Here is a 26466-nt window from a genome sequence, read left to right as displayed (position 1 = left end):
AGATTTTTAAAGCACCGACTGCTGTTTATCAGCTCATTGTGAACCAAACAATAGTTTTTATCTTAAAGTCCTGAATGTAAAAGTCTGAGCTTTAAAATCTCAAGGCTGACGGCAGCAAAGGACATCTGGGAGGAGTCAATGAAGAAGAGGCTCCTAAGCAGCATCCAGACCTGACAGATCTATAAAAAGTGATGATCAACAACATAAAGGCAACAATGCTGTTATCCACCCACACTGGTCTGTAAATGTGTAACATTTTCTGAAGCTTGACTGGTATTCTGGTAAAATGGTAGAAAACTGGTTTTTAGAAGTGTTTTTTAAAACCACTGTAGTGGTTTTAAAAAACACTTTTTATTTTACAATTTTGTAAACAGCTGCCGATTAAACTGAATGTTACAACCATGACATGATTATATGAGTTGTTTTACCGAGAAACCGATAAGAAGCGCCGTGAAAACCCGCCGGTCTGGCTGCAATGCGCGCTCCCGACACAGGGGGACAGAATTTAGCGCAGCACCGGTGTCCTGCAACTTTTATTTGTGTCCCTGGTCCGACACGCCTGAGTCCAATAATCCGGTAATTATCAGGACTCTGGAGAACCTGACTGCAGACTGAGGAGCTGATTGTTCCATTTGATTCAGGCGTGATGGACCAGAGAACCTCTAAAAGTTTCAGGACACCGGCCCTCCAGGACTGGAGCTGGACACCGTTGGAACAGGAACCTGAAGCTGAAAATGTGGGACTGTCCCTTTAAGAGGAGCAGCAGGACGCCGTGCACGCTGCGGCTCTGTGTGCGCGTTCACACGTTTCCTGTGTCAAAATAAAAGTCCAGAATAGGAAGAAGTTGTGATGTGGAAATGTTCCATGTGGTTCTGTTGTTGGTGTTGGTTCAGCTTCTGGTTTGGTGCAGCAGGAGTTTAGCTAGAAAAGTAAAAACTGGTCTTCAGTCTGTCCAAGTCAGCAGTTTGGAAGTAAAGAAGCTGATTTTAGTCCCAGACTGTCAGCGTCGGCTCTTCTTTCATTCTCAACGTGTTTTCAAGGTTTGGAAAGATGGAGCAGAAATATCATTTCATCATTGCTTTGAGTTTCTGCTGCTGATTTATTCAACTAAAGAACAAAATCTGTCATTTAAAAACATGTCAGAAAGAAGATGGAAATGTTTTACTGTAAATTAGGACTTTTTGAAAGTCAGTGTTGATAGAAAAAAATTGTTTTATTGAAACAAGCGTCAGAATGTTATAATATTGATATAATATAATATATAATATATAATCAATATAATATTGAAATATTGATCAGAGGAACAGAAGAGAATGAGCAGCAAATGAATCAAACACAGAAGAAGAAAATCTGTTTATTGCTCATTAAAACACATGAAGTAGAACTGCAGCAAATCTACAAAAGGAAGATTTAACATGTGAATGTAAAAAGTGTTTAGAAAAATAGGAGCTGACAGAAACAGATAATGTCCAGAGATTGAGAAAAACTGGCCAACATTTCAATGAAATCTGACTGATGAATGAAAGTAAAAAACCAAGAGAGAAAGTCAACATGCGGATATTCAGAGTGAAGCTTTGACTGGAAACAGGCAGAAAAACAACATGTGGATCCTGGAATAATCCCAGCTTCCATCTTTAAAGGACTGGAAGAGGAAGAAGTTTCCAAGGAATCATTTAGAAGAGTTTCACAAAGAAACAGATTGAATCCATGAATGTGAAAACGTGTTTCTGAGTGAAAGAGACAGACATGAACAGACTGAACTATCTGTTCAACAGGGAGAGGCTTTCTCTGACAGGAGGAGACTCTTTAGACTCAATCAGCACAAAGACACTGAGGAACCAGAACTGGACCAGAACCCAGGAAGCAGAGGTTCAGTGAATGTGGTGCTGAAGGTGTGGAGGTGGATCAGTGAGTCAGAGGAGACTCTGTAGAAGGACAGAATACCAGCAGGACAGTCCACATACACTGCTACTCTGTTGGAGACGGAGGAGGAGAAGATAGATGTTTCTCTGTTATTGTGACGGACATAGTAACCATGACGATCAGAGCAGAACAGACTCCAGGACTGATCATTAGATCCAAACCAACAGTCTCTACTGTCTCCTTTCCTCCTGATTCTTCTGTAACTCACTGATATATAAACGTCTCCTCTCCACTCGACCTCCCAGTAACAGCGATCAGTCAGACCAGTTCTACACAGCAGCTGAGGTTCATCAAATCTGTCTGGATGATCAGGATATGACTGAAGCTCCTCCATCCATGTCACCTTCCTGTTGTCTTCAGACAGTTTGAGTTTTCTGTTCACTGTGTTTGTGTCGATTGTGAGTTGACAGGAATCTGATGGAGAGAACAAAGACAATCCAGCTGCAGTTATTGATCATTTATTGACACTTTGATGATGACTCCTGAATGAGTGATGGACAGTTTGAAGATGGTTGAATGTGAGCTGCTTTGTTGTCATGAATCAAATGAAAAACACACTTACACTTCCTCAGACCTGGTGTCAACCATCGGACTCCAGCAGGCTCCACCCTGAAAGGAGGAGGGGGGTCAGACCATCAGTCTCTTTCAGCAGCAAACATGGACATTACATGTCTCTCAGACACACATTGTCCTCCACTGAGAAAGGACCAGTCCAACATTTGGACACGTCCACTTGTTGTAAAAATCCAGAGAAAGAAAGAAGAGCTGAGAGCAGACAGACACCTGGGCTCTGATGATGATGATGATGATGATGATGATGATGATGATGATGATGAAACATTACAACCTGCAGTGGATTTAGTGTCGCTGTGGGAAATTCACGTGCTCTGTGCTGCAGCGCTCTGATTGGCTGAGATCAGAAATGGAGCAGGTTTTAAAAGAGAAGGGCCGACCTCTTCATGAACTAAGTGACCCTCTGTGGCTGGCAGACCTGGCATCTTTAGTTGATCTTACGCATCGTCTGAATACACTGAACAAGAAGCTACAAGGCAAAGAACAGCTGCTGCCACACCTGTATGCACACCTGAAAGCCTTCTGGGTAAAGCTCCGCCTCTTTGAGACACAACTACGAGGCTTTAATGCTGCACACTTCCCTGCTCTGTCTGAAATCACGTCTGCTTTTCCAAAGGCCGACCTTTCTGCTAAAAAGGAGAAATATGTGTCTGTGATTGCATCTCTGCTGACAGAATTCAACCAGCGTCTCCAAGACTTTTCTGTCATTGAAAAACAAATCCAGCTGTTCTCCACCTCCTTCCTGGTGGATGCAGAAGAAGTGGAAGAGAGTCTGCAGTTAGAACTGATTGAAATGCAATGTGATGATTCTCTGCAGAGTCAACATCAGCTTCTCTCCCTCCCTGAATTCTTTCAGAGTTTGGATAATGCCAAGTTTCCTCTGATGAGACGCCACGCAGAAACAATAATGAGCCTGTTGGGCTCAACATCCAGATGTGAACAAAGATTTTCTCTGTTAAATCAGAAGAAAAGCAGACTGAGAAGCAGAATGACTGACAGCATCTCTGTGAAGTCCTTCGTGTCTCAACCACCAAACTTTCTGCTGACATGTCAGCCATCCTTCAATCAAAGGACAGCATCACTGCTCCCACTGACTGCAATGTTCTTCACATTATAGCTGACTTAGAAATACACACAGTATTCATGTGGCAATATGGCACCTCTAGTGTGGCCCTTTGTTTAGTTTTCTGGATTTGGCCCTCACTAAAAAAGTTTGGACACCCCTGGTATAAAGTGTTAATGTTCCCCCTTTTATTTAGGAAGATAAAAAAGGTGAATAAAATAAATCTACTTTAGGACCTTTAAATGAAATAAAGACAAGTAACAAGTGCTTCTCTGCATAAAACACTAAAATAAAAACACTCAGGGTGTCAATCTAAAATCACAGTTCAATAATATTTGCTTAAATGCTGATTAATTAAAGCTAAAGCCAGCAAACACCAAGCTAACCCTACGTTGCAGGCCTGTTTCCATGCTTGTGAATATGGAGACCAAACTCAGTGGTCGCTTCACTCAAAGAGCAAATAATAAACTAAAAAGGTCCCTTGTGCCAAATGAATAATAATCCTAACAGAAACGCTCTGCTCCGTTTAGTCCTCCTCTCCTGTGGAAAAAACTCAGCTCCCACAGTCACGGCTCTGACTCCAATACTAGGCCACCTGCTTTATAAGTTTGTTTTTTATTAATTCTGCATTATTTTAACTACATGCGCTGTGTTTCTGTGCCTCAACGCTCTTACTGCTCCTCTCTCCTCCCTTCCCTCAGACCCAGGTGCTTTTATCAGCGGCCAGCCTTCAAAACGTGAATCACTACGTTTAATGTCCTTCCACTCGTACCAAAATGTCCCAATTAAAGTCAATAGGAGAGTCAGTAGCTGTGTTTCATGCTATTTTGTTTTTAACCACACAGAACCAGCGCTGCTTCAATGGAATGCTGCCTTGCTCTTTAATTCAGGTGAGCATAATTACGTTAAATGTAATTTAGGTGTGGACTTTTAAGGGTATGATATATTAAATAATTATTTTTGCTCTTTAACAATGTATTATGGGAAAACCTGCTCAGTTTTATAACTTTTAATATTATGGGAAGACTGGTCAGTTAAATAAATAAGAGAGAGGACTGGCCAGTTCACACATTGATGATTGCTGTTGTGGTTCACATGAAACTAAGAACCACATGTGTTATTGTGTTATAATTTGTTTTAACTTGTGGTGGGAACTTATGACAATGTGTTGTGGGAAAGACTGATTCTGTATTCCTTATTTTGCTTATATTTGCTGTATTCTGAGTGCACTCATATTATTTTGCTTCGCACACTGCTGAAATGCTGGGAACAGGTCCTGTTTGGGAAAGATGCTGTGGAGGGAGAAATGGCCACTCTCGCTCCACATCTGACTCTTTGTTTACAAGTATATAAAGAGGAGACTGCCCTCTGTGTATTTTATAATTTTGGAAACAGCTACCGATTAAAGTAAATTTTAAAACCTTGACTTGAGTTTTTTTAATTTTTGGTTTTAACCGAGAAATCTATCAGAAGTGACATGACAATGTTCAGCCCAGCCTCCCTCGCTGCAAAGCGCGCTCCCGACACAGGGGAAACAGATTTCCATGGGGGAACAGAATTGCGCACAACACCGGATCTCTCGGCTTCTCTGCTGCGCTCTCTCACCCAAACTCACGATGCATTCAATGACTGCCTCAGGGTAGGAAAATACACCTCTCACATGTACCGTTATTATAATGAACTACAACTATGCAAATAGATGTTTGAACATGTTGTAAACACATTTTAGAGATGAACACTTTTAATAAAGCAAGAATAAATAAATTAACCATGTTTAAACTATTTCTTGTTTATTAGTGTTTACTTCATAGACATTTTACTACATCTCTTATTTAACTAGGCCAGGGGTTTTCTAATTCATTGAATGTGTGCCTCCCCTTGGAATAGGTAAAGATAACTAGCAAATTCATAAACGATTGTTTTCAAGAGCAGACAAACTGAAGTAAACAGACGCCAACGTCAAACTGAACTCATGTCAACAGGAGATGCCAACTGAAATAATAATATTAAAAAAATAAGCGGAAATTAACAGACGTCAACATTTTCCATATTGTGATTTACTTTTTAGGCTAATTATACACAATTTAAACCTGTTTCTATTTTAACAACCATGTTCTCAAGCATTCTCAATGCGAACAATGAGGACACGCCTTTGATGTGCAAAGCTGTTCTATGTTGGGTTGTAGAGAAGAAAGAAACAGCAGCAACTCATCCTTCCCTTGTAGCCTTGACCGGTATTAGTTTTTGATCAGGGTGAGAGAGGAAAACCCCACATTCACACAGGTAAGTGGAGATAAAGGGCATCAGGACTCATGGCTTTGGCGGACACATGGGGAAACTCGCTCTCGATACTCAACCAGAATCGCGTAATCGGCATTTCCACCAGTCTCTATTTTAAGTCCACATTTGAGCTGAGCTGAACAAGAGCCTCCTCCTCTTGGATGTTCAGTTCATCACGGACTGTGGGTGGGAAAGAGAAGGGGTTTCTCACCCACTGGTTTCCCAGTGGTTCCTCTCCAAAATACTCTCAGAACTGATCATGCAGCCCGTTCAGATGCTGATGACCAGTTTCACAGAGTTCAGTGGCAGCGCTGTCTTATATTTCTTAGCGCTTCCCCTGTGAATCTTTGGCGCCCCCCAGGGGAGACACGCCTCACCTATTGAAAACCACTGATCTAGGCTACATGGTCCTGGTCCAAGCTGGATGAGTTCTGAATGGATGGATCTGAGGCTTCAAAGCAGCTTTTAAATCCAACATATCACCAGAACCCAGTTCTGCATTGTTGGGTCTCTCCTCAGACGGTCAGAGGGACCAACAAAGTTCTACCTCTTCAATCTGCTGCTCACTGCAGCCTCTAAATGCAGATCAGCTGATTGGTTGAAGGCAGAACCTCCATCCTACAACTGGTGGTGCTGAAAGTTTGGGCCAGGTACCAAATGGAGAGAAGAAACAACCAGACCAGACTTTAAATTAATGTGTTCGATAGGCGTTGGGAACCTGCAGTGATGTCACTGATGCAATAAAACTAAAGGTAGTAATTAGTAATTGAATCATTGTTAGATGAAGGATCTGAGACTTTTTGACAGCACAACTCTGACCCAAGACTGGTTGATGATCTGGTCAATGTTCTTTTTCTCTTTTTGTTGTTTAGAAAATGGAAAAAATCAATAAAATTTAATTTAAAATGGGTTTCATCATGTGAATCTAACTGGTAAACTTCTCTTTCACAAATATATTCAGTTCCTATTCAACACCATTAAAGACCCTCGGCCCTTTAATTTTCCCTGTGAGCCGTTCTTAGTGAGGAGAATATTACAGAAAACTGGGTAATGATCTCTGCCTGCAGACGAGTCGTCTAATAAATCCAATTTCACAACCAGCTGAAATATTCCTGGACACTAGTGTTAAATCAAGGACTGATTCATTTCCTGGATGAACATCTGTTCTGGTCCATCTTCCATTATTCAACAGGATTAATTATTATCCTCTAAATGTTCTTCTACTATTTCTCCATTTCCATCTGTTCTGTTTCCTCCCCATCATATTCCATGTGCATTAAAGTCACCACATATTACTGATTATCTCCTCCATTAATCTGCATTAACTGATTCAGATCTAACTTTTTACAAGGATTATAATAGTTAACTATAATTAATTAACCTCATTTATTATTCTCTCTATTACTACATATTCTAGATCAGTTCCTCTACTTATTTCTCTGCATGTTAGATGATCTTTTCTAAATATTGAACAATCTCCTCCTGTTTCTTCCTTCCTGTCACTGAAACATTTCCACTTATTCAGAAAACTAGTTACAGATTTATTTAGTCTTTTACACATTTTACCCATCTGTGCTTTTTTAAACACATTTACCACGTTTTTACCTCTCATCACAACAACCTCCTGCCATCTTGGAGGAAAAGTCACCATGAATGATGTGACATTTTCTCCATAATCACACATGAACTCTGAGCTGCTGCTTTCAGCTCCGTACCTGGATCATCTAGTCTGGAGTCAAAGGAAAAGAAGGGAACCAAATCTCTGCAGCTCCAGATTTAGCTCCACAAATGTGATAAAATAAAAACTGAATAAAGTTACAACCAAAATGATTCTTAACTCTGGCTGATCTAGATTTTAAGTCTTTCTGCTCCAATCTTGCACAAAGTCAGCCCACAGCTTTCCACTATTTCTGGGGCAACAGACTGTTGTGGAAATTGTTATTGATGTATTTAACTCTGATCATATCTGGTCTGGATGCACCTGCAGAACTTTCCTGTGATAAAGAAGCTCACATGCTTACAGATTTACTGTGTTTCTACATCCAGGGCATAAAGAGGAGTTGAGTTAGATAGGAACTGGATCGTACCAGTGGCTGCACTCCTCTGTAATTACTCCCACTTTCTTTGTTAACCCAGGATGTGTAAAAGTTGAGTGTGTTCTTTTTCTCTTCGCTGTGTTTCCTTTGTGAGTTAGGGGACAGAGACATTTAAGCGCTTCTAGCCTTGGAATTAAATAACTTAGAGAGACAATTATGCATCTTTTCTCTTGATTAAAAATAAGTGGTGTGCTTACTTAATTGATAATTATTAATATCCACTATAATTTGGCGTTGTCGGACTGTGTGATGAGGGATGAGGACGCTTGGCCAGCCTGAAGACTTCATTCCACCTACGTTTAAAAAAAGGCATTCCTGAAACCTGCCAGCAGCTCCTGGCCGATCGGATCCCAATCCAAAACACTTCTGTGATCATTCCTGCGTGAGACAGTACTCTAAGCCATTTTATTGCACATTAACCATCAACTCCTAATACTTATTTAGTTTCACAGCATTTTTAGAGTGAGAAGATCAGCATGAGGGCCTCGCCTTGTCAGGAGAACAGGGCCGGTCTATTGGTAACAATAGGACCAAGCTAAACAAAGGGTTCTGCGGGTGGTTTTAGCATTTCTACACCTCATAAAGGAGAAAGCCAGGACGAGGAGATGTGCTGCCTCTAGAGAAAAATGGGTTCTGAAACCTCAAAGGCCTCGGGGGTGTCTCCCCCTCTTCCAGACTCTGTATTATATAAAAATATGAGGGGGAAAGGTAGATATTATGGTTTTCCACAGGGTGGAAAACATAAATCAGTTAAATAAGGTTAAAAAGCTGATGGATGGAGACTGGGAGAAAAAGAAACATAGGAAAAAGATTAACAAAGAGGATTTAGTTTAGAGGGTAAAATGGGTAAAATGTTGGAATGAATGGAGCGCAGAAGCTGCAAGAAGAGGAAGAAAGTCTGAACTGAAACAGATTTCAGGGGAAAGGATTTATCTGGAGACGTGGGTAACAGGTGTGACAATGCTGGTGGTGCTGCTGATGTCTCCATGTTTCCACCTCTAAATAGACCTAGTGGTGCTTCAGCCTCCTGTCCATATGATCCATTGCAGGTGGAGCTGCAGGCCCTGCAGGTGGCTGACCAGGATCTGGACTCCTGTCCCCCTCTGTGAAGATCTCAACCTGCTCAACAGCATGAGGACCGAGGCGAGGCTGAGGATCGGCGGTGATGTCATCAGTGTAGGAAAGAAAAAGAAAGTTGACAAAAGAGACACTGATCTGCACAAGGCTGGCCTAACCCTTTTTTCTGAGGAAGATCTGACCATCGTGGACATGGCCATGAACGCCGGAGCAGAGACTGTGTGTGTGGACAGTGGTCCCGTTCTAATGTATGTCACAACTGTGGACAACTGGGACACTGGAAGAACGACTGCCTGCAGGAACCACAGCTGCCTGATGACAGCAACTGATGGGGGATCAGACCCTGGATCAGGAGGTCAACCTCGTTAAGAAGGGACCTGCTAAGGAGTGTGAGGCTACACACACACACACACACACACACACACACACACACACACACACACACACACACACACACACACACACCTGTGTTTAAACTCTGAAATGGTTCCTACTTCTACTGATCCACATAGTTTGCTCACAGAGGCCATCACACACTTAGAATGAGTCACAGCTGTTCCATCAGGCATGGATCTCCACACAGAACCCCTGCTTTAAATAAAATGCCTTTAAAATTGTTTTCTATGATGGAGATGGCCGAAGAAATTTCTTTTGTTGTTGATTCGGATGTAACTCATCCTGTTTTATCTGTTAAATGTATCAAGCAGCAGCCAAAGCTCAGTGGTTGTTATGTTCATTCTGTCTCTGCTTCAGGTGAAACAGGGAAAGTTTCTCTGTTCCTTTAAAGTTTTCTATTCCACAGGGAGTGCAGCTGAAGCATTTTTTGTGTGTGTCTCCTCTGTGTCCTTTAAATGTTATGGGTAGAAATTTGATGTGTAGATTGAACATAACTATCACTTTAACCTCTGATGGACTGACGGTTCACATTCAGGACTCTGACTCTGACTTTACTGCAGTACATTTGGCCTCAGATAAATTTTTGTATGCATACGAATAGAAGCTTCCAGCTGCTCCTGTGTCTTAACATTTTGTCTCAGCAGTAAATGCTGTGACACCTGACAGTGACATAATGATTCAGATGACTTATATAGTACTTCCTTTGTGTCTGATGGACCTGACTTTGATTTGTGGAAACTTTCTTATTTAATACATTGATGATTTGTTAATCTGTGCAGAATCAGCTAGTCAATGCAGGACAGACATGTTGAAATAGCTTTAACATCTCTTTAAAAAAGGCCATGAAGTCTCAAAATCTAAAATGCACTTTGTGTAGGAGGAAGTCACATTTTTGGGCCATGTTCTCTCACATAAAAGCAGGAACTTGTCACTTCAGCGGATTAAAGCAGTTCTACAAATCCCAAAACCAATCACATGGAAGCAAATGATGTCATTTCTGGGTATGACAGGTTACAGCAGAGTTCACATTCCAAACTACTGCAAGCTTGAATCTCCATTTTCTGCTTTAATTCACGGACGGGGACTAGCAGCTGCTGATAAAATCCCATGGACGTCTGAGGCAGAACTGGCTTTCTCTGCTCTGAAAGCAGCCTTGTCCTCTGCACCGGTGCTGAATTTGCCAAACTCTGACAAACCATTTATTGAAATGGGATGAAAAATCTGGTTTCATGTCATCTGTTTTGTTGCAATCTCATGGTGACAAATTGCGACCTGTGGCTTATTATTCCAGTAAATTTGATGCAGTTGCAGCTGGTTTACCTGGTTGGCTGCACTTTAGTGATGCAGCTGAGAAAGCAGTGTTAGCGCCACATGCCATTGTTGGCTACAACCCTCTGACAGTTTTTGTTCCACATTCTGTTTCTATCATCCTCCTGGAACAAAAGACTTCTCATTTATCAGGAGCAAGGTGGCTCAAATATTCTTCAATTTTACTGGACATGCCTAACATCACCATTCTGCTGCAGGTTTAAATTGAATCAGGTTTGTTATATCTTCTTAGTCAGGTGTTTAGCAGTCAGGTCCATTACCACACCACTACTCTGCTCAAACAGCTGAGCTCATCTCTTTAACTGAGGCTTGTGAGTTGGTGGAAGGAAAAACTGTGGTGTGGACGCACAGACTGTGTCATGCATCCCGAGGGGCGATGCTGGATTTGGTTAAAAATATTGGTACACAAATGAGTTTTCAATGGTAACTAAAAATTACAGCAAAAAGTGTTTGATCTGTGCTTCTCACAACCCGTCTAGGGTTTCTGCACAGCCACAAGCTGGATATCCCTCTCCATAATTTCCATTCCAACATCTGTTGATGGTTTTTATTGAGCTGACACCTGCTGAAGGAAAGAAATATTGTCTAGTGGCTGTGGACATGTTTTCTAAGTATGTTGAAGCTTTTCCAACAAAACACGCAGACAGCAGCGCTGTCAGAAAAGCTTTATTGATGGAGATCCTTCCACACTGGGAGTCCATGAGGTCATTTCCAGTGATAATGGGACACATTTTGTAAACAAAGCTCTGCAAGAAATCAGCGAACTTCTTGATTTCCAACTATGTACACACTGTGCTTATCATCCACAATCAGGGGGGGGGGGGGCTGTAGAAAAGGAAAAGGGCACTATAAAGAACAAACTGGCTAAATGTAAAGAAACCAGTTTGTCTTGGTCAAAACCTCTCTGGTTCTCATGTAGATGCAGATGAGAAATAGATCCAGAGCTAATCTCATTCCTTTTGAAATCCTTTTCAGGAGGCCTGGAAGTGCGGGGGGAAGACCTAATATTAACTTATCTACATTAACAACTGCTCATTTTGAACACTCCATGTCAGAACATTGTAAGGTTCTGTCATGTTCTCTTTCTCATCAGGCTGTGAGAGCTGCATTACCCCCAGTGGCTGATAAATCCTGCACCAGTTCCAGCCAGGACAGTGGGTGCTGATCCAAGACACCAGAAGAGCCACTGGAGAGAAAAACGTTGGACTGGTCCGTTCCAGAACCTGCTGGTGACCCATACTGCTGTGAAGGTACAAGGAAGGAACACCTGGAACAATGCCGAATCGTGCAAAGTGTTCAAGGGAACACCACCTGAGCAGCATCCGGGTCAGAACCTCCTGCCTAAAGGGGCTTCCAACGACCGCCCACCTGTACCAGGTAGGTAAAAGGGCAGCCTAAAGCGCACTCTGGAGAGGCAGTGGGATTTATATTTTGTTTCTTGTTTCTGTTTTTAAAAAAGTACAGAAGAAAGTAGAAAGGACAGTCCACTTTGAGCCAAGATCAACATGCAGCATTAACTTATAGAAAATTGAAGATTTTAGAACTGGTGATTGGGATCACTCTTTTTTATCCCTCCTGTGTTTATCGGGGAAAAGGTAGAGCAAGAACAATTTATGATTTACCCGAATAATCACCTAAATCATACCAATCAGCTGACTTGAAAACAGACCCATCACTTCAGTGACTATAATGATCATGCTGACAACATCTGGCGGAAACTAGTGCATCAGACTGTACGTAAAATGAGAAATTACCGTTTTTATTGTTAATGGTTCCCATTGACACTGCCTGTACCACTTTTTTCCCTAGTCATCAATCTGGGAGCCTCCAATGTAACCCTCTGCTGGAGTGTTGTCTCACCATATGTGCTTTTCTAGTGCTGAGGTTTTTTTTACATATTTCAAACTCTACCCTGTAAAAGTAAAAAGTGTAAAATATGCCTTTTTCCCCTCTTCCTCCACAAATGTGGCTCCTATCTTTCCATAGAGTTAAAGGCAGCGCCCTAAGGAAACCACGTCACGGCGGTGTCCTTGGCAGTCGAAGGAATGCTCCTAACAGCGTTCTTTTATCACGCAAGGCCTCAGTCATCCATTCCCCCCAAATGTATATGATGTATGCGATAGATGGTTGTACTGAAACTATAATTTCAATTACAATGTAAAATGTAGTTGACAATAAAGATACATTGATGGATTGTTTCCACAACCAAGGACACAGAGAGGAAGAGAGGAGTTGAGTTAGATAGGAACTGGATTTTACCAGTGGCTGCACTCCTCTGAAGATTATTCCCACTTTCTTTGTTAACCCAGAATGTATAAAAGTTTAGTGTGTTCTTTTTCTCTTCACTCTGTTTCCTGAGTGCTTTAGGGGACAGAAACATTCAAACACTTCTTTCCTTTGAATTAAATAACTTACAAAGACAAAGATGCATCTTTTCTTTTCACATAATTATCAATATTCACTACAAGACCATCATGACGACCCTGCCAGGATTTGCACCATCATCTTGAATCTTCCCACTGTGGGACACTGCATTGAACTATTCCTAATTAACCTTTAGACTTATTTAAATAAACTATACAATTGATCTGACTGTAACCCAGATAGTAAAAACAGAAGAGATGTATAAAATAATAAATATGTTGGCATTGATTGTCATAAGTTATTTTTATTTTGTGGGGAATGGCAGGCGAAAATTTATTTTTCTACAGGAGTACGGTCTGTGAAAGTAGCACAGATGTGGGGGGGGGGGAGAGGAGAAAAAGTGGGTTAAGCATGAGAGGAGACAGCGGAGGAGGAGCAGCTAGCTGGTGTTGAAGTGAGTAAGCTCAGACTTATCGTAAAGAGAAGTTATAATTTCCAGTATGCAAGTTAGAAGTACACAGTAGAGTTTAGACGAGAAGCTGTGGGACGGTGTGCTTGTTTTTCTTTGTCTCTGTGTGACAGCTGTCCCAACTGTCACACAGAGACAGGAAGGGTAACGGTTTTCTGTTCTTCCTTAATATTACTTTACATATTGATTTGAGTAGTTTAGATTCTTATCTTTAAAATTGTTTTCATTAGTCTGACTCTTTAGTTAACTATTTACAGTGCACACATTTAGTTAACTTTGTTTGTCAGTTCTCTTGTATTTTTTTGTTAAATGCAACAAATTAATTTCTTTGAGTTACCAGTTTCCTCTGGACCTGCTGCTGAAATCATACAGATGAGCTCCAGCTGATGTCCTTATATGGCTGTCAAGCTTCCTCAGCGGGTCGTTCCATTTGTTTGGCAGGGGAAGGGAAAATTTGGCCTTTAGTTTAATTTTACCATTTCTTTAATGTTGCTTCTTTTTGTAACTTAGTTCAATGCTAATATTTATTCAATTTAAAGATTTAGTAATGTGCTGACCAGTATTTGTTTAAATTCTTGTGTGTTTAATTACCCCCGTGTGTGAATTAGCAGTGGTCTGATCAGCCACTATTTAAGTTCCCCCTCATGTCTTGTTTGTTAGGTCAGTTTTGTGCTTGAGTTCTTTGTGTTACTTCCTGAGTTGTAGTTTGTTATGTTGACCTCAGTTTTTGGGACCCAATTTATAATTTTTTAACAATTTTTGTAATAAATTAAGAATATATTTTGAATTTTTTCAACGTCTCTTTGGTTGGTCTATGTAAAACCTTCATTTACTCTAGAGTTAGAGTGAAGCTAACCTAGCTGTTCACTAACCTGGACTACTGTAAGCTGGTTATTCGCTGCTAGAGTGAAACTTAAAGGGCTTGCAGAAGATCATTACCACACTGGATATTGAGTGACAGACTCCAGATAGTCACTCAGCACCCGCGTCACTCAGAGTAAATGTGGCAACGTGGGAACTGAGGGCCAGTAGATGTGGAGCACATAGAGAGCACCTGGAAACCACACAACTGCATCATTCCTGAAATGCTGTTTCTTTGGATCGCTTGGAGGTCCTTCTGGACACAGGACGAGGTATTGCCCAGATTCATCTGTGGAAAATCACGATTACACAAGGTACTGAGATGTGCTTTAATATTTTGCTTTTTGAGTGAAGAGGCTCTGGACTGTGGAGTTTGTGGGACTTCTACATTCCTGGACATCTGCACAGGCCTGCAACATCGGGGGTATTTTTGCCGGCATTAGATTTAGTCTTTACCATACTGGGTTATGTGTGAACACAGTGTACACTGTGTATGCAGATTCATTGTACGGTTGGAACAATGCTATGTTTTTTCTGTTTTGCCTACATTCCAAAAACCTGCCATTCCCCTATTATTTTTATCAAAGGAGGGTTACTATGGTCTACTTTACACGGTGTGTAGTGTAACTTAATTTAGTAGTGTCCAATGCTGATTGATCCAAAAGCATTTGAGAGAGATTCAAAGTACGGTTTATGGGTTGGGTTCTGCAATGTTATAAGATGAGTATAAAACTCATCTTTAGAACCAATCTCTTCAAATTGGTGATCTGCACCGCCTAATCTACTTTCAGCAGTTATCATCAGTTATTGCAACCGTGAACTGCAGAAAATACGGGCAGAGCGGCTCTTTCTGAGTTTACTCTGATCCTGTCAGGATGAGCTGAAGCGCGTTAAGAGGCGGAGGGATATTTCAGTGTCACTTAGTTTAGAGCCCAAACAATCGACTTCACTTTCAGAAACAAGCCCAAAAAAACTGCAAACCACAACTCATGAAACTTACAATCGACTTTAGAAATATTAGACCAAAGTCGCATAATATAGGTGGGCTTCGCAACAGTGAACATTCTTTCCAAGTGTTTCGTATCCCTCCACCCCTCTGGTTGGGTAAACAAATGTTCCGGCAAATTCTACATTATAACAAAGAAAAACCTACCAAAAGAAGTGTCGCTCTCATGTCTTCTTGAAGACATTCTTCTTTGAAATGTTGGCTACAGATGACGTGTTTTCTCTCTGGCAAGAAGTTCAATGCCAAATCCTCTCTTTTCAAGGAGGTAATCCAAAAAAAGAACCCATGGTGGATCATGAATCAGAAAGGTGAAATAAAATAATGTTTTTTTCACTTTTACCCGATGTATTGTTACATCCAACTGCCATGCACGTGAACATTGTTGCTTTAACAATAGCTCTCATGAATTTCAATGATGACGTCTTCTCGAAATCCGAAATAATTTTTGTTGATTGCAGTTGAGTACAACAGTTCCTTTTGAATTAGGTTGTAGAGCGCAGTGCCTTACAGCACAGAGACATCACAGAATGTGATGTCGGGCGGCCATTATTGCCCAAATATGGGCAATTACAATTTTATTTTCTTATTGATTAGTTAGTTTTAGGTATAGCTAATGATTCACTGATTTTTCCTTGTTGACTGGACTTCTCCCTTAATAACATTGCTTAAGTGAGTGCTTCATGACTGCAAGTGATAAGAGGTGTAGGAGGGGGATGGGTGGGATTTAATTGAAGAGGTTTTGATCTGGGGTCATAAATCAGTCTTAACTTTGTCATAAAGTACATCTATACCTTTTTTTTTCCTCCATACCTGAGAGTTTCTAGTCTCCAATGTGGATCTTTCAGTCCAGCCGACAGCAGCTTCACTCCTGAGTCTCCTGGATGATTGTAGCTCAGGTCCAACTCTTTCAGATGGGAGGGGTTGGAGCTCAGAGCTGATTTCAGAGAAACACAGCCTTCCTCTGAGACCAGACAGCCTGATAAACTGCAGACATACAATTACAAATTATTTTAACACGAAAAAGTGGTGCTCAAGAAAATTCTGCTCAGTTGAATTTAAGAAATATAAAATAGAAATCAAACAGTATTTGTTCTGTAGGTAATAAAAAGTAACATCTGACACAGATCAATCCTGACTAGAGCTCCACTGGGATGGAAACTCTGCCAACAGACACAAACTCTGCAGAAGGTTCTGGCTTTAAGCCAGGTCTAAACAATGCACTGATATAAAAATGTAAGACTGTCAAACATATAAACGGTGCAAATATTAAGAGGTACAATGTACAGTCTTTGCAGATATAAGATATATTACTGTATTGATTGTTAAATATGTGTGTAAATATTTTTGTCATGTTTCTGAGAAGCTTGAGAAGAGGCGGGTCCTCCTGGACCCCCTCATGGAGCTTGGTCCCCGCGTCACAAGTTGGCGGAGGACCCTCCTGGATCCCCTTGTTGGACGCCGAAATGGCGTGCTCTGCGCTTGCGTCGGACGCTGAACTTGTGTCGTCCAGATGCTCAGCAGCAGGCTCCTCTGATGCAGCCAGCGAAGCAGGACCAGGGCTTTCTGTGGCCGGCTGGGCAGGAACTAAGTCTTTGGCTGCAAGCTGAGCAGGAGCTGAGACTTTGACTGAAGCCTTCGGCGGAGAAGCAGGATCCTTGGCATCAGAGGCATGGGTGAGTTGATTTGGGAGTAGATCATCTCTGTCTCAATAAAAGAAGTCCCATAGCTGGGTCTCGTGGATTCGGGGCGCTCTGGCCAGATTCTCCTGGGCAGCAACAGCGACTACACCCGACCGACTCACCACTCACTCACAACTTTTTAACAGATAATAAACAGAAATCTGGTCTCAACAGGATGGAGAACTTTGTACCTGAGAGTTTCCAGTCTGCAGTTTGGACTCTCCAGTCCAGCAGAGAGAAGCTTCACTCCTGAATCCTGCAGGTTGTTGTTACTCAGGTCCAGTTCTCTGAGACTGGAGGACTGGGAGCTGAGAACTGAGGACAGAGCTTCACAGCTTCTCTCTGAGAGGTTACAGCCACTCAGTCTGAGGAGACAGGGAGAAAAATCTGCTATTAAACAATTCATCAGAAATATTGTTGATTTCTTTACAGTCACCAATGTTCTCCTTGGAAAGATTGATGGATCTCTCTGATTTTACACGTCTTTATGTTGCCCTTGTTGTGAACTGGTTCATTATAAATTAACTGAAGCACATGAATCAATAGCCATATTTACACTACCCTTGTTAAACTGATCCGAGCCGAGACCAGTCCGAGCTTGGATCAGTTAACCAAGCCGAGCCTCGTTCTGACGACTGTTTACACACCAAGCTTATCTCGGTTCCTTGGTTGCTCCTCGCCTCCTAGTGACGATCTGTGGTACTACTGTTTTCTGGGATTGAAGACAAAGCAAATCAAAATGGCGGTGCCCGTAACATTCAGGAAGTTATGCTCAGACAGAGTCGGCGTTTGGGACGTGGATAAGACAAACGAACGTCTAATAAGGATTTACAGACGCAGGAAACAACGACCGACACTGAGGTTCATCACACTGCTAAGCAGAATCATCTCTGGAAATCATGTGGCACGGTAAGGAAGCTAGTATTATTATGAATGTCTGAAATTTGTCTGAATGAAGTGTGAATTGGGACGTGCAGCCAGACATGGCGGAAAACCCACGGACAGTCAGCTGACTGTAAGGGGATGACGCGGTCTGCTCATGCGCTCTTCGTTATCAGATAACCGGGACAAAAAAAAAAAAAAACAGTCCGAGACCTACTCAGGAACTGGTCTGCAGTTAGCGCGGTCCGGTTCAGTCTGCTTACCGTTTACACTCAAGAGTTATCTCGGTTACCGAGCTCGGACTGGTCTCGTCTCGGTTATAAAGGGGTAGTGTAAACGGGGTACATATTTGCCTCATTAGCAGATTTCTCACTATCAGAAATAAAAGCAGCAACAATCTGTGTCCTTACAGAGCTTTGTTGGAGGCTTTAACCACTGGCAGCAGCCTCAGAAGAACCTCCTCTGAAGCAGAGAATTTCTTCAGGTCAAACACATCCAGATATTCAGCTGATGACACTAAGATGAAGATCAGAGCTGACCACTGAGCAGGAGACAGTTTATCTGTGGAGAGACGTCCTGAACTCAGAGACTGTTGGATCTCCTCCACTAGAGAACGATCCTTCAGTTCATTCAGACAGTGGAACAGATTGATGCTTTTCTCTGCAGACACATTCTCACTGATCTGCTCCTTGATGTACTGAACTGTTTCCTGATTGGTCTGTGAGCTACTTCCTGTCTGTGTCAGCAGACCTTGTAGGAGTCTCTGATTGGTCTGCAGTGAAAGTCCCAGGAGGAACCGGAGGAACAAGTCCAGGTGTCCATTTGGACTCTGTAAGGCCTGATCAACAGCTGTCTGGTGAAAAGACTTTGGTTTAGGGTCTGAGGACTCCTTAGATGTTTGAGTTTCTTCCATCAGGTTGACACCAGAGGTGATGAAGGTCCGATGAACATGAAGAGCAGCCAGAAACTCCTGAAGACTCAGATGGATGAAGCAGAACACCTTGTCCTGGTACAGCCCTCCTCTCTCCTCTCTAAAGATCTGTGTGAACACTCCTGAGTACACTGAGGCTGCTCTGATATCGATGCCACACTCTGTCAGGTCTGATTCATAGAAGATCAGGTTTCCTTTCTGCAGCTGATCAAAAGCCAGTTTTCCCAGAGACTCAATCATCTTCCTGCTCTCTGGACTCCAGTGTGGATCTGTTTCAGCTCCTCCATCATACTTGACCTTCTTCACTTTGGTCTGAACCACCAGGAAGTGGATGTACATCTCAGTCAGGGTGCTGGGCAGCTCTCCTCCCTCTCTGGTCTCCAACACGTCCTCCAGAACCGTAGCAGTGATCCAGCAGAAGACTGGGATGTGGCACATGATGTGGAGGCTTCTTGATGTCTTCATGTGGGAGATGATCCTCCTGGCCTGCTCCTCATCTCTGAATCTCTTCCTGAAGTACTCCTCCTTCTGTGGGTCAGTGAACCCTCTGACCTCTGTCACCATGCCAACACACTCAGGAGGGATCTGATTGGCTGCTGCAGGTCGTGTGGTTATCCAGAGGCGAGCAGAGGGAAGCAGTTTCCCCCTGATGAGGTTTGTCAGCAGAACATCCACTGAGGTGGACTCTGTAGCATCAGTCAGGATCTCCTGGTTCTGGAAGTCCAGAGGAAGTCGACTCTCATCCAGACCATCAAAGATGAACAGAACCTGGAAGTGTTCAAAGCTGCAGATTTCTTTGGTTTCAGTAAAGAAGTGATGAACAAGGTCCACCAAGCTGAACTTTTTCTCTTTCAGCACATTCAGCTCTCTGAAGGTGAATGGAAATATGAAGTGGATGTTCTGGTGGGCTTTGTCTTCAGCCCAGTCCAGAGTGAACTTCTGGGTTAAGACTGTTTTCCCAATGCCAGCCACTCCCTTTGTCATCACTGTTCTGATTGGTTGATCTCTTCCAGGTGGGACTTTAAAGATGTCTTCTTGTCTGATGGTTGTTTCTGGTCTGTGTGGTTTCCTGGATGCTGTTTCAATCTGTCTGACCTCATGTTCATCATTGACCTCTCCAGTCCCTCCCTCTGTGATGTAGAGCTCTGTGTAGATCTGGTTCAGAAGGGTTGGACTTCCTGCTTTAGCGATCCCCTCAAACACACACTGGAACTTCTCCTTCAGACCAGATTTAAGTTGATGTTGAATTGGAGCAATATGTTCTAAATGAACAGAAAAAGTGAAATCAGGAAGGAAACCAAATGATCTTCTGAAGATGATGTGAATAAATGTGATTCCATCTCTTCAGACATCAGTAAATGTGTGATTTATCCATCAGGTTAAATCTTTGTAGAAATCCTCTTACTGCTCTGCAGACGGTCAGCCAGCTCCTCCTGCTTCATCCTCCTCAGGAAGTTCAGAGTGATCTTCATCAGTGCCTCTCTGCTGCTCCTCCTCTGCTCTTCATCCTCACCTTCCAACACCTCCTCATCATCTCTCTGACTCTCTGAGCAGTCTGGGTCATCTGGACTCAGAACCTTCTGGAACTTCTTCAGCTCCTTCTTCACAAAAGTGACAATGTTGTCCTCCAGCAGCTGGAACAGAATAATATATGAAGGACACATCAGACTGAGATCATGGATCCAAACATCAGAACCATGTTGGACAGACTGACGGTCCACTGGTCCACAAAGTCCAGCATGGAGACGACTGAACAGAACCGATGGAAAAGTAGTTGTTGTACATGTACAGACCATAAATATGGAGTCCAGCTGGGTTTGATGCTGCCGGGCAGACGGACCTCTGGGAACCTCTGAGTTCTGCTGGTCCACTCTGTGGAGGAACCAGAACAATTAGGAAGGAAGGAAATATTCATCCAGCAGTTTTCACAGATGAAATCACCAAGAGCTTCACAGTAAAAGTCCTTAAAACAGAAAAACTGAGCATCAAATGAACACGATACAAATAAGTTAAAAAGAGGAAGATGAGATAAAAGGATGAAGACCAGAACCACCAGAACCTCCCAGTAGACATTTTAAAAAGTGGGTCTTGAACTGGGACTTCAAACTGTCCACACTGTCAGCAGATCTGATGCTGGTGGGGACAGTGACCCAGAGCTTGGAGACAGTGGAGGTGAAGGTTCTGTCCACACAGGTCTTCAGGACAGTGTGTGGGACATCCAGCAGGTTCTGATGACTAGATCTGAGGTGGTGTGGACCTGGAGGAGGTCTGAGATATGTGGCTGTGTGTCCATGTAAGGTTCTGTCCTGGATGTGATGGTGAGTATTTTAAAATGGATCCTGTAGGTCCCTGGAAGCCAGTGAGCTCACATTATATCTGTCCACACAGAGACAATCAGAAGGTAAAGGTCCATGAAGGACATCTGGATGTGAGCAGAGAACCAGAGGATCCAGGTAGTTGGAGATGTTTAATGTTCCTGCTGATCCACTAAGAACTAGCAGAACCTCTGATGGTCCACTTCAGCTCAGCTTGGTTCCACCAACCACATGATGAAGCTTTCCTTCCCTGCTGAACTGCTCTCACAACGCACACAGGAACCAAGTCTTGATGGGTCAGACTGGCTCTACCAGCTATTTCCCAGCGGGTCGTGGAAATGTGATCCACTGTTAGTCTGACATGGAGCCAGGAAGCAGCAGAACCTCCTGATCAGCATCAACACTCCAGACATGAAGACATGAAGGTGTTTTCATCAGAACAGGGCAGCTGATTTCTGGAGATAACGGATCAAACCTCTGTCTGCAAATAGAACTGGAACATCTGAGAGCTCACTGGGAGGAACTGGGTTTCTGTTCTTGGCTCTTAAAGAAATGTAACGGGTCATTTCCAGAACCTCAGACCCCGACTGAGGAGACCGGTCCATACTAGGGGTGGTGATTGGCTAAAATATCACAACATGATTCCTTGCAGTGAAATCAGGATTTTATTAGTTTCCCAAAGTAACAATAAAGCTGTTGAAGAAAAATCTAGAGAAGCATTTAGACCAGAGCATTTCTGGACCCATTTTAATGAGTTGCTGCAGTTCTGCTAACTTGTCTGAAGCTCAACTGAAATGTAATAAATCCATTGAGATATTTAAGAGCTGAAGAACAGCTGCAGCTCTAAACTCCTGTGAGGGAACAACACCAAGTCTCTGGTTCTGATCCCAGTGATTGTTCCAGCTCCAGCTGAGAAGAACTGAAACTCTTCAGTCACTAAAACTGAGGAAGACTTTCAGATACGATGACAAAACGGTTCAGGAACAAAGAAAGAAAGTCCAGTTGGTTCCATGTTGGATTTGATTCAATCACTATGAATATGGGAGAGGGACTAAAGAGTCCAGTTAGCTCATTAACATGGAACAGAACCAATCAGAGTGAGCTCCAGTCCAAACTAAATCTTTGACTTTAAGCAGAGAAAAGTGTTTAATGATGGCGACTAATCAATGAGGCCCAAAAGCAAACAGATCAGAGCTGTTAAACATGATGTAGCAGCATCCAGGACGCCTCCAACAACATCCATTCTTTCCACTTTCACTGCTGTGGTTCTGGAGAACATCCAACACACACCGCTTCACATATGAACATAGAAATGTGGGAAAAAGAGCTGAGCTCACGTTAAACACATGTTGGAATAAAAACATTTCAGACTGACTCAGTTTCCATAGTTACAGCAGTTAGATACAGCTCACCTCTCTGAGGATGCAGGTCCGGAAGATTTGAAGTTAATGATGGCACCCTTTGACCAGTCGCTCTTGAAGGACACACAGCTGGGTTCTGGTTCTGGTTGATGTGTTTCTGTCAGTGTCTTATGAATCCTGTCAAAATAAAACTTATTTTAATACCTACATAGAGACACCACCTGGTTCTGTTGGTCTGGGTCGTATTTAGACAGAAAATAAATGTAACGATTCTTCCATAAATGTCTGATCAGCCGTCCTTCTTTCTAGGATGAATAATGTTGAACACATGTTGGTCATCAAGATCCAGGAAATGTTCTGGAAGTTGGTGAGTTTTTCCAGATGTGTCCTGCTGGAACCCAGAGCTCTAAGCAACAGGCTGGTGTCACTCAGCTGGTTGTGCAACACTGACTTGCTGTTTGTCAGAACCCACTGGTACCATGATGAGCTGCTCTGTTCAGTCTGGATGAAGCAGCAAAGAGGAACAGCAGCAGCTTCAGGACCACTTGGTCTCTTCTGGCCTGATATAGTGAGAACGCTGTGTGAAAAGGGCTCTGGACACTTAGAGATGCTGATCTCACCTCTGAGCGTGGCTCTGGCTCTCAGCTTCCCCACACAGAGTGGTTTTAGAGGGAGGGACTCCCTCCTCTCTGTCCTCACACTGATCCATGCTGCTGAATTCACATCCACATCAGCTCACACACACTTTCTACCTTCACCTGCAGAGGAAACACAAATCATTCATCTGCACATCAACTCTGATCATCCTTTACATCATTAGTGCTGGAAAAAGATCAGCTGCTCCTCCTCTGATTGGCTCTTCTTCTCTGCTTCATATCAGTGTCAGTTGAATGCAGTCAGACAGCAGTGAGAGGCAGAGGAAGCTGCCATCAGCTGCTGTACTTCTACTATCAGTCCACTAGATGGAGCCATGGAGCAACATTTCATCCACTCACACTGATTCACTCTGACTGGAAGCTTCAGTCCATCACATTGACTCAGTTCAACATGAAACCATTTCAGCTGATGGTTTATGCAGCAGAGGATCATCAGAGCTCAAAGCATCAGATTATTTATTAATGGTTAGTTTTCAGAGGACTTTGGAGATGGAACTACAAACAGACGTGTTAGATTTTAGCTGCTGGGAAGAGTTTAAGAAATAAGATTAAACTGTTTGCATTTTACTACCATGAAAAACAGACTTAAACTAAACCAAGTGTAAAATATGAGTATAGAAAATGTTTGAGAATAAACAGACACTAAAGGATGTTGTTGAAGGAATGCAGTGATTCCAGTTTGACTGGAAAAACTAAAAGGGGTTACAGCTCCACAGATGACGGTTTAGAGCCAGGAAATGAAAATGTTTCTGTCCTTTTTGATAAAAAAGGCAATGAAGATTATTTTTGATTCTAGCACTTAGATAGCACAGTGACTATTAATTTTGAAGGCATTTAAATAATTCACATTAAAATACATAAACATTTTTCCTGTAGATTATTCTTCAAAGAGCAGAGATGAAACTTTGTGCTGAAATCAGAAGTGAACATGTTCTCCAGACATCAGAGAGCAGAAACAAAGAGGAAAGTTCCTCAAGACAAAGTTCTGGTAGGAAACAAAGCAAACTTACAGTTTGTTCAGACGCTCCAAAGTGCTGAAGAACAAGATGTGAACCACTGAGACACAGGTGAGCTGCTACCTGGAAGGAGGCGGAGCTTCAGCTGTGATGGAGGCAGGACAGGTAGGTTAGTGGGAGGAGTTCAGATCTGACTGCCTTCTGGTTCTCAGACTCATCTCTGCTGTTCTGCTGAAGAACCTGGTGCTACCTAGAAAGCAGGTGATGTAAAAACTCAGTTTAACTGTCTGCTAACAGTGAATTCAGAGAAACTCTGGTTCTTTTCTCCAGAAAGAGGGACCAGTCTGACTCTGAGGAACAGACTGAGAAGACAAGCTGCTCCCTGCAGGATCTCCATGAGAAACTCTGACGTTCTTCTGCTCAGCCTAGAACATCAGTCTGAATGTGTTCCTCACTATTAAACCAGATTCTTTGCTTCACTGTTGGACATTTTTCTGACCCACATGTGATGAGCTATTATCCCCACATGTAGTCACTGTACTGGAATAATGTTAACCTGAATTATTTTAATCTGTGTTATGATTCATAAACACATAATCATGAATAAGTTCCATGTTTCTGCCTTGTTCTTGTTCTCAGATGTCCTGAAGGTTCCTCATCAGTGATGCAGAAAACTTCATGTCTACAGAGTGTTGATCAGTCAGAGAAATGATTGAAGTGAAACAGATCTTACCATCATGATGTGAGTTTGTGGAGTTAAAACCAGCGAGGCAGTTCTATTTCTCTGATCTCAGCAATAAAAACACTAATAATAGCAGAACTTTGTTTGCTATTGTTGACAGGCTGACCAACAGCTCACCAATCATCCCTCCTGATGGAGACCAGCACCATCTATCTCCACCTCTGAGAACCTGCTGATGTCTCCTGAGCCTCCACAATCATTACAGCATCTAAATGACTTTAACAAACTGAATTATGTCTTCTTGACAGAAACACATCAGAAGAGAAAATCCACAACTTGCTGCCTGGATTTGTTCCCTCTGAGTTTCTAAAAGCAGTTTTTAGCTGTGATGCCCCTGAAATATTACAGATAGTAAATACTTCCCTCCAGTTAGTTTGTTTTCTAAAGGCTGAAAACTGCAGAGATCAAACCTCTGTTAGAGAAACCAACTCTAGATCCATGGATAATAAGTCCCTACAGGATCAGAACTAATCCACTGGTTCTGGAAAAGATCATTGAAAATGGTTGTGATGAACAAATGTATGACTTTGTGATGAAATGAATCTCTTCAGTGATTTCTAGTCAGGCTTCAGACCACAGCACAGAGACTGCACTGCTAAACGTTTACAATGATGCTCATCTTGACTGGAATGGCTCCAGAACTCCTCTGTTGGTTCTACTGGATCTCAGTTCTGCTGAACACAGTTCATCACAACATGTTGATGATCCAACTAGAACACTGGCTGGATTATCTGGTTCTGGGCTAAACTGGTTCACACCATATTTGGCAGACATGGATAACTTTGTGTCATTTGGTAAATAAATATAAATCTGGACCAACAAAAATTAAACGTGGGGTTCCTCAAGGATCCATTTTCAGCCACTATTATTTCTCCTCCATCTGATGCCAACAGGTCAGATTCTAGAGTTCTCCAGCATCTCCTAACATCCATGCTGACTACATGTGACTTGTAATCTCCATGTTGCTGCTGAGCCTGGCTCACTGCACTCACTGAGTCAGTGTGTCCATAATATCAATGAGCGCATCAGTCACAATATGCTACAGCTTCATGCAGACAGAAAACATCATTTTTAGTCCAGAACTGTGAGGATCTAGATCAGTGGTCAGCTAGACTCTATGAAACATGAAGCTTTGACCACATTTCTGTTATTTTAGTCTCTCTGCACTGGCTGCCTGAACATTTTAGGATTCATTTTAAAATGCTTTTATCTGCTTCTAAAGCTCTAAATGGCCTTGCCACACATTAGCTGTCTGAACTAGTACATCCTGCACATCCTCTGTTCCCTCAGGTCACTGATCAGCTGATCCTGAGTCAGCCAAAGATGAAGCTTAAGCTCAGGGTGACTGAGCTTTAGCTGCAGCAGATCTAGAATTATGAAACAACCTTCCCTTGGACATCAGACAGTTCTCCTCCCTGTGTTTCACATTCATTTATAAAACCATCTATTCTCATTGACCTCTGACACCATCAGAGACTTTAAACTGTTCTGATTATCATTAATAATA

At 42.4% G+C, this 26466-nt stretch overlaps 1 protein-coding gene and 2 long non-coding RNA genes across 3 annotated transcripts; 2 read left to right on the top strand and 1 right to left on the bottom strand.

Annotated features, from left to right (window-relative positions):
• Positions 1–1816: 1816 nt before the first annotated feature.
• LOC118561873 (NLR family CARD domain-containing protein 3-like) lies at positions 1817–23314 on the bottom strand. The gene is made up of 9 exons (XM_036134134.1): positions 23226–23314; positions 22657–22782; positions 20723–20801; positions 20335–20563; positions 18409–20191; positions 17308–17481; positions 16248–16421; positions 2486–2532; positions 1817–2337 (listed from the first exon to the last, which is right to left on the bottom strand). Exons 1-9 carry the CDS (start codon positions 23312–23314, stop codon positions 1817–1819), a joined length of 3222 nt encoding a protein of 1073 aa, XP_035990027.1.
• LOC118561901 lies at positions 8090–12131 on the top strand. The gene is made up of 3 exons (XR_004930355.1): positions 8090–8317; positions 8985–9401; positions 11831–12131. It is a non-coding gene; the product is annotated as an uncharacterized LOC118561901 (long non-coding RNA).
• On the top strand, positions 18981–26466 carry LOC118561897. The gene is made up of 3 exons (XR_004930351.1): positions 18981–19007; positions 24857–24959; positions 25060–26466. It is a non-coding gene; the product is annotated as an uncharacterized LOC118561897 (long non-coding RNA).

The sequence above is a fragment of the Fundulus heteroclitus genome, unplaced genomic scaffold (assembly GCF_011125445.2).
Source record: "Fundulus heteroclitus isolate FHET01 unplaced genomic scaffold, MU-UCD_Fhet_4.1 scaffold_75, whole genome shotgun sequence".
Lineage (NCBI taxonomy): Eukaryota > Metazoa > Chordata > Actinopteri > Cyprinodontiformes > Fundulidae > Fundulus > Fundulus heteroclitus.
This window is presented reverse-complemented; position numbering and strand designations above follow the sequence as displayed.

Excerpts from the sequence above, each read along its gene's own strand:
- LOC118561873 (XM_036134134.1), bottom strand. The coding sequence starts at position 23,314 with ATGGATCAGTGTGAGGACAGAGAGGAGGGAGTCCCTCCCTCTAAAACC. Across the intron at positions 22,783-23,225 it reads AGCCAGAGCCACGCTCAGAG|GATTCATAAGACACTGACAG; the intron begins GTGAGATCAGCA and ends TTATTTTGACAG. Across the intron at positions 2,338-2,485 it reads GACACCAGGTCTGAGGAAGT|ATTCCTGTCAACTCACAATC; the intron begins GTAAGTGTGTTT and ends TCTCTCCATCAG.